This window comes from Dermacentor variabilis, chromosome 2 (genome assembly GCF_050947875.1).
Source record: "Dermacentor variabilis isolate Ectoservices chromosome 2, ASM5094787v1, whole genome shotgun sequence".
NCBI lineage: Eukaryota > Metazoa > Arthropoda > Arachnida > Ixodida > Ixodidae > Dermacentor > Dermacentor variabilis.
In genome coordinates this window covers 140,253,477-140,261,411 of record NC_134569.1, presented here as the reverse complement: position 1 = coordinate 140,261,411, position 7,935 = coordinate 140,253,477, and the positions used below count along the sequence as shown (strand labels likewise).

Sequence of the window (7,935 nt, the reverse complement as noted above, 5' to 3'; positions counted from 1 at the left end):
TTTCTTCGTTCTCGTTGAGTCACACTTACATATTCTATCATTGTCAATATCGTTAGTAAGCGAATGTTTACTATTTTATACGGCCGATAAAACTACTATCCTTACTTCGTACAGCTATCTACTAATTCACTATCGCAATCGGTGCTACGCCTTTTAGGCGGAACGGCGAATTCCTTTGATTGCATGTTGTGCGGTCGAGTGTGCAGCGAGATGCGCATGTTGATGTTGGTGGGATGCTTGCTGTCTATGCTGATAAGTTCCGTTTTATGCGAAGCGAGCTGCCGACCTATATTATTAAGAGCGGCCTCTAAACCAAGTACGGCTGCCTGCACCTAGGTATGCATCATTTCTTTGTCAGTATAGTCTGCTACTTCTGTCCATATAGTAATGTCACAGGCGTAGACGACAAATCTAGCAGTTGGTTCCCGTTCAAGGTTTTCGGCTACCCTTCACATGACCAGATTAAAAAGCGTCGGTCCAAAGATGGATCCCTGTAGAACACCTTTATCCAGGTAAAATCACAGTTTCGCACGAAAGGCGAAGCACCGATCGCGATAGCAAATTAGTAGATAGCTATACGAATTAAGGATAGCCGTTTTATTGGCCGTACAAAGTTGTAAGCATTCGCTTACTAACAAAATTCACAATTATATAATGTGTAAGCACGACTGAACGAGGACGTAGAACGAAATAGACATATCGAGACAGCACTGTTTCTGGGTGCCGGTTTCTTTCTAAGTGCTCGCTCAGTCGCGCTTACACATTCTATAGCATAGATTAAAACCAACTAGCCCGTCAGCATGTTTGAACTGAATTAACAAGCACAGGTTTTACTAAATTAACAAGCACGGTGTCATGCGCACGCGGGTAAAGATGAACACATCTCGCTCGATGAGCGCGGAAACTCGCTGTAGAAAGGCTGGAATGAGGAATCGCCGCAGCAGCAGCACTCCAGTTGACCTTCGTGCATCTCTCGCTTCAACGCGAACGAAACATGGGAAGCACAGAGCATACAGAGCTACCGGCACTACGCGCACTCTGCAAACATGGCAGATTGCTTTGAACGCCCGTGCGGGCGCGCACTTAGATCACGTCGCTGGTGGCTTGCAAGATACGGCGATCGCACGGCCGCGCCGTCAGCAGCAGCCGCCGGGGAAGAACTCCCCCTCCCTCGCCTCAACTCAGTGCTTTGCGCGCGCGTGACAGGAAAGGGCGCGCTTCCGGCTCGCCTTCCTCACTGGCACGTGCGAGAATGAGCAGCGTTCACAGGCTCACCTACGCATGCTTTCGCGCGCACATACAACATACGACGCGCGACGACGATTTTATCGCCCTTGGAATTTACATGGAAACTCACGGCGACGGCGACGCCGACGGAAGAAATGCCTTTGAAATGATCAAATAAATTCTAACGCAATAATAAGTCCTTGGAATCCGTCCAGGTGACGCAGCACTTAACCGAATGGGTCGGGCTGTAACAAAATTTCTTATCCATGTCTGGGCACGTTGGCTTGGGTAGCAGAGCTAGCTTTTCAAAAATGACGTCATGACGAACATTATCAAACGCTTTGAGCTTGTCAGAGGCCAGCAAGTAATCAGGCAGTGCTTTCCTTGATGTGCGAATACTGCGCTGTAGCCGCGAAAGGCAATCATGGGTGCCAGGTTAGGGCGAAAACCCACCTGTGCTGGGTGGTAGCCTGGCCAAAATATCTCAAGGTAACGGTACATGCGCGTGTGAATCATTTGTTCAATGAGTTTACAGAGAGTCGCGGTCCGAGAGATTGGTCGGAGGTTCTTATAGAGGATTGGTTCCATTCCGTGTTTTCGAATGGGATAAATGAAAGAGAGCTACAGTCAGTCCGGTACGCTTCCTGAAGCCCAGAGGTCGTTAATTACCGCTAGGAGGGTGCCGTGAGTTTCTTCACCAAGCTTGCGGAGTCCATGCCTCGGCGATCAAGATCTGGATCAGAGAGTAAACGTTTATTGTAGTATAGGTTGTTTCGTTATGGTGGGTGGAGCCCCTCCTCGAGGGTCCCACTGGTTACAGCGGCTCGCCGAGCGTGCTCAAGGGTCGCCAGTTGGCTTCCTAATTCCACTTCCGCGAGTCCCGCCTCCCACGACCAGTTATGTAGAGTGTTGTCTAGCAGCGGCGAGGTGGCAGCCGCCGGACGTAACGCGCACTGGAATGTTATGTGTTCCAATGTCGGTGTTCCTTCGCACCACGGGCATTTGTTGCTGTATTTGTCTGGGTACATTTTGTGTAGCCTGTATAAATGCGGAAAAATGTTTGTTTGCAGGCGGCGCCAGTCCCGTCCTTGCCTCCTGTATAGGTCTGGGTGAAGAAGGGCTTGGTTCGCCTTCTTAGCGGTTGTAATTCGAGGATTTCTCTCGGCGCACCGGGTGTCCAAGTGTTGTCTCGGGCGGTGTGGCCCGCGGCTCGGCCTGTGATGCCTCGAGCCAAGCGGTCCACCTGGTCGTTCACCGCTATCCCTGTGTGCGCCGGGCATCAGGTCACGCAGTGCTCCACGGTGAATTACGTTCCTAGGATGCGGAAGACGCAGCCCGATAAAGCCTCCGCCCCCCCCCCCCCCCAAGGAAGGCGCGGCAAGCATCCTGCGAGTCTGTCAGCACGTAGGCCGATTGGCCCTTAGCTTCCGCGGCCCGTATGGCCAGGGATGGCCACAGCTTCGGCCGTCGCAACCGATTTCGTGTGTATGGATGCTTCTGCGGTTGTTCGTCCTTGGCTAGTCACGACTTCTGCAAATGTATTGAGGGTGCCCGTGCTCCTGTGATACGAACTCGTGTCTGAAGATCTCGATCAGGTTCCGGTATGGCGTAGGCGTTCGGAAATCTGAGCGGAGTGCGCGAAGGAGTGAGGAAAGAAGCTCGTAATAACTTCCTTTTCTACAGTTGCGGGATCTGTTTTTATGAAGAGCTCGGTCAGAGCAGAGTTACCTTTTGCTTTCCCGGTGAGGCTGCGAAAAATGTGCCAAAGACTCTGGAGTCCCGAGACGCGGCCAAGGCGCTCTCAGGTGGGGATCGCTTCGTAGACGGAGCTGATATTCGCCGATAAGCTTATACTGGCGCTTCATTTTCATAAGGTCAGTATGCCACTTGCCGCGCAACTGAGACACACACAATTCACGTGCATCTTCACCTGCATAATTCGCGAGCCGTTGATAAAGGACTCTAACGACGAAGTCGTTGCAGTCTGCAGGCTTTCTTTTTTTCAGGATAAAGAAAACCAGTGCTATGGGCAACCTCTTACGTAGATGGGCCGGTGCTGGGAGGTTGATCGCAACGTTTACGGGGCGCACAACTACAATGCCGTGTGTTGTGGTCAGTAAAGCATAAAGGTATCTGCAGGCTGGAGCTGGAGCGAATATCACGTACTGCTCAAGGTTTGAAGGTGTTTGCTTGGCACCCAGTTGCATATCGAGTGCTTTATGACTGGCATCAGGAATGTTTCCTAAGGGTTCGCACTCTACTAAGTACTTATTCTTAGCCCTTATTAGGAACTGACTATTATTATTGTCCCCACTAAAGCATTGAAGGGCACAAGCTCTAAGATCGTCTGTGCACAACGAGTGGCGCCACACTTGGCCATTTATCTTGAAATGCCATAACATTGAACTGACACTTTAGGGAGGCTCATTTGGGAAACATTTGTAGAGGCATTCCTATTGGTAATAAAATAGGTTTGCTTTTAAATGCGGTGGTGAAACTTTGCCTCTTCGACAGTATATTGTTACGTAGGAAGACGCAGACGAAAAGCTATATACAAGTATATTCACAAGGGAATACGCCGCACTTGGACAAAACGCAACAGCCCGCGCTAGCCTCTAATTGTAGTCGTCGTCTTCTCAATACTCGCCTCTTCGTCATTGTAAACACTGTTCCGTAGCACTACCCCCGGCGGCAAAAGCGCCGTCCTGGAGCGACTAAAGGCCGGACTCGGAAGCAGTGTAGTAGGCCTTGAGCCTACTGACGTGCACGACATCCCTAGATGCCAGAGCAGAGAATGAGGTTGAGCACACAGGAGCAATTTCGTACGTCACGGGCATCACCTGGCGCAGCACGCGGTAGGGCCCTGTGTATCGCGAAAGGAGCTTTTCTGAATGTCCGACGTGACGAGAGGGCCACCACAGGAGCACGAGCGCACCAGGCGAAAACTGTACGTCATGGTGGCGGGAGTAGTACTGACGCTGATGAGTGGTTTGCGAGGCCGTCAGTCGAGCACGGGCAAGCTGGCGTGCATGGTCGGTGAAGGCGATGACGTCGCGCGCATACTCGCTTGTTGAGATCGCAGCAGGAGGAAGTGCCGTGTCAAGGGGCAAGGTCAGTTCGCGACCGTGCAGTCGATAAAATGTAGAAAATCCGGCGGTGTTGCGCCGGGAAGAATTGTACGCAAATGTTATGTAAGGAAGGATAAAAAAGCGCGCAGTGTAAGTTGAAGCGAGGTGAATATACAGGAACATATTCATTCTCGAGAGATAGGCTATCCATACGATTAGAAATAATTGTTAGATGACCACCCCCTTCTCTTTCAAAAATATAACAAACTTTGTCCTGTGTGTATATTTAAACATACTATATCTCTGCGAGGTGCTCACAGGGTAAACTTTTAAAAAAATGTTGAAGTGGGAAAATTCGGATGAGGTAGCCACCACGGCAGCTTTTAATGCAATTTCTTACTATTAGAGGATTTTAGAAATAAAACCAAAGTATGGATTAAAAGCCGCGCATTTCTGCGCCAACCCTGATGCAGTAAGATTTTAGCAACAACAAAATTTTAAATGGAAAGGTAGAGGTAGCTAAAAATGAACCTCAAATGATGATGGTAAGCGAATTCGGGTAACGACACTTTAGGGGGCGTTGAGGCTTTGACATCGATGGGAGGAGGGGAAGGCTTCGCCCCCTCCCCCACGGAAAGCTTCGGAAGGAGCTCGGGCCCAGGAGACCACTCCGTTTCCTCTCCCCGTAGTCAGTACCTACGGCGAGGAAAGTGAAATGACCACGCAGTAAAGTTGGTAAAATGTTCAGATACGACACTTTGTTGTTTTTCTTTCTTTAGTTTTTGACCTTCCTATTCTCTACATAGCGACAAAATTCGTTATAAGTTATCGTGCACAATTATTTCAATTTTCTTTCCACCGTTCTAGCTAATGTCCATATGGACACTTAAGTTAAACATTAAAAAATAACGAAAACAAACAAACAAACAACAAATTCGCATTTAAAGGAAGAAGGACACCGGTGCTAACGCGCGAACATAACTTGCTCTGCATAGGTTGCGGCTCGTTGAGCGAAGCTGCCGCACATAGTTCAGTTATGTGAGACCGGAGCATCGGAGCAGCGTCACAGTCTTGGCTACTGGTCTTGCCACGAAACCCAAACATTGCTATGAAGGGCAGGATTCGCGAGCTCGTCCGGTTCTTGATTTCCAGGTGGCACGGCAGTCTCCTCGTAGTGGTCCAATCGTGACAGGAGCCTTTGAACGACCTGGACGTAAAACATATGGCGCAATTTTCTTTGTCAGACTTTGCGGATTGCGTAAAAATATCAGCATTATCCAGTTTGCTTCAGAGGAAGACAGAGACAAAAGTAATTTGAGAATTTCTTGCAAGTTACCCGTCTGCAATAAAAAAAAGGGGCACTGAGAGGCTGAAGAGGCAGAAAACACACACGAAGGAATGTGTGCTAGCGAAGCCAGCTAACTTGATCTTCGCACAGCAGTTCCCCGTGACGTCGCCGATTTCGATGACGTCTGTTCACGCATAGGCAATTGTTTATTGGTATAGTGGGTCTATATCGTATCCCAAGAGAGCCGAGTAATGAACTTAGCAATGCGGTGAAAACATTTGCTCGGCCACGACCGTGAAAAGCAAAAGGATGTCTTCAAATTCGTGACCTCTCACTGACGTAACGCTGCTACAATTTTTGGCGCGAAGTTGAAAGAAGTGGTACTTTGACATTAATTTTGCCTTTTTAGTTATCGACATATTAGCGCAAAAATGAGAAACAACAAAAATTTAAAGAATATAATTTGATCTATAGTAATGTAATATTTAAGTTTATAATTACATTAGACACAATTATTCCTGGAATTCTTGATACAAGAATCGCTAGAACCCTTAGACATAAAAATCTATTAGAATAAATTAGTACGCAATTTTTTTTCTTTTTTTTTCTGATTAGCCACTTGCGCCGCATGTGTTACCAAAGTTATACACGTCGTTCATTGGACTCAGAAGTTTTACACATTTCGCCCTTACTCCAATTGCGTTACTGAGTTGATTTGCTTGACCGTTCAGTTATTTATTGCACCCTAAAAGCGAGGGATATTGAGCACACATGTGAAACTGACATTACATTTCATGTGGTCTGTTTTCAACACTCACTTGCCGTTGCATCTAAACCTTTTCCCGTAGTCAAACACATATTCGCGAGCTTTTAATGTGCACGTGCGTTCTTACTAACACACAAACTGTGTATCGCTCGGGTGATGTTATTGTCAGCAAATTCACAGTTTTATATTCGTCAGTGAGGAGCACGGATGACCCACCCTGTACTACTGTTACATCTGCATCTCTTGAGCATCGGCAATCTTCAGGACTTCGAGGGTACGCTGTAGACGAACAAATATGTCAGCAAGATCCATAATTTCGTTGATGTTCAGCTTAGTCTCTGTCACGTTTTTTTCTTAAACGACATTAAATGATGAGGTTGAGTTAAAGGCGAACATCTTGCGTTGGTCAAGGATATTTGTCGTTGTTGGCGTAAAGGAAAGAAAAAGACGTGATGGAAGCCGTCGTCCCTTGCCGGTCGCCGCGTACCGTCTTGGTGTGCTTCTGCGACATTTTCACTGTAGTCGGCGTCAGTGACGCTGAATGTTAACGGACCGCGGGAATATTGGAAAAAGAGCAAGCACGTTTCTGGTACGTTTACATACTGCTGCATGTAGGAAATGCTTCTATTTGCCGTGTTTGGGTTGTACAGTAGGCAGTCAGATTAAAAGACGGAACCCGGTGACTCGCTTTCTCTTCAGTGCAGAAGCATAAACATTCGACACACTTGCAATTTAGCCAAAGCGGGTGCTTCTAAATAATTTTTTTTGATATCTTGTTACGAAATGCAGGTGTATTTGCGCGCTGCAGCTAAAACGCTGAACAGCCATTTGCTAGCACGCGTGCGCCATTTTTATGGAAAGCTGCCGCTCCGTGCACTGTTTGTGATCATTTACTTCACAGGCCCTGAGTGCCGAGCTAACGAGTATGTCTGTTGCTTAATGGTCACCTAAATTTCGTGTAAGGCATGAATTTTATAGTTTCGCGTGGCTGACGCTCGGACGCATGCAAGTTTATTTCATACTACTAGTAAACATACCGTATCAATATCTTGGCATTCGATATATTGATACAGTGAGAGTTTCAGCGTTTAATAATTTAGCCTCCGCATCATTTCAGCTCATAGTCTATTTTATTAGGAACGGTCTTGCTGAGCTACCTTACTTGAGCTGTATCATCATAAAAAGCACCTGGATGCCTAAAGAGAAGTGGCTGTAAGAGACGTACTCAGCACTGGAACTGGCAGAGCTGTGCCGTGTTACCAAAGCATTCTCCACCCGTTATACACTGATCGCGTGGAATAAGGATCTATCTGGGTTAAATAAATATCCACTGTTCAGGTGCCCTGTTTTGGGCACTGCTTGTCCACTTTTTCTCGGTGTCAAAAAAGCATGCGACAACGACACTCATCAGGCCATGCTAAACTGACTTGAGGCCTTTGTTAGTTGGTGGCCAGATGCATAATTGGATTCGCGAATATTTGCCTCAGAGGTGCTTTTTCTTACAGACTGAAGACAGACCAGCTTAGGACATTACATCCGCCGTGGTGTTCCACAGGGTGGGGCGTTGAGCCCCATATTGTTCAACC

General features: G+C 47.6%; 1 protein-coding gene across 2 annotated transcripts in view; it reads right to left on the bottom strand.

Annotated features, from left to right (window-relative positions):
• Nucleotides 1-5,036: 5,036 nt before the first annotated feature.
• LOC142571001 (arylsulfatase B-like) overlaps nucleotides 5,037-7,935 on the bottom strand; it is an 82,009-nt gene continuing 79,110 nt past the window's right edge. For both annotated transcript variants that reach the window (XM_075679297.1, XM_075679298.1), the window contains exon 9: nucleotides 5,037-5,502. In XM_075679297.1, the coding sequence (XP_075535412.1) occupies nucleotides 5,371-5,502 (132 nt within the window). In that variant the 3' untranslated portion in view covers nucleotides 5,037-5,370. The remainder of the gene's footprint in view (nucleotides 5,503-7,935) is intronic.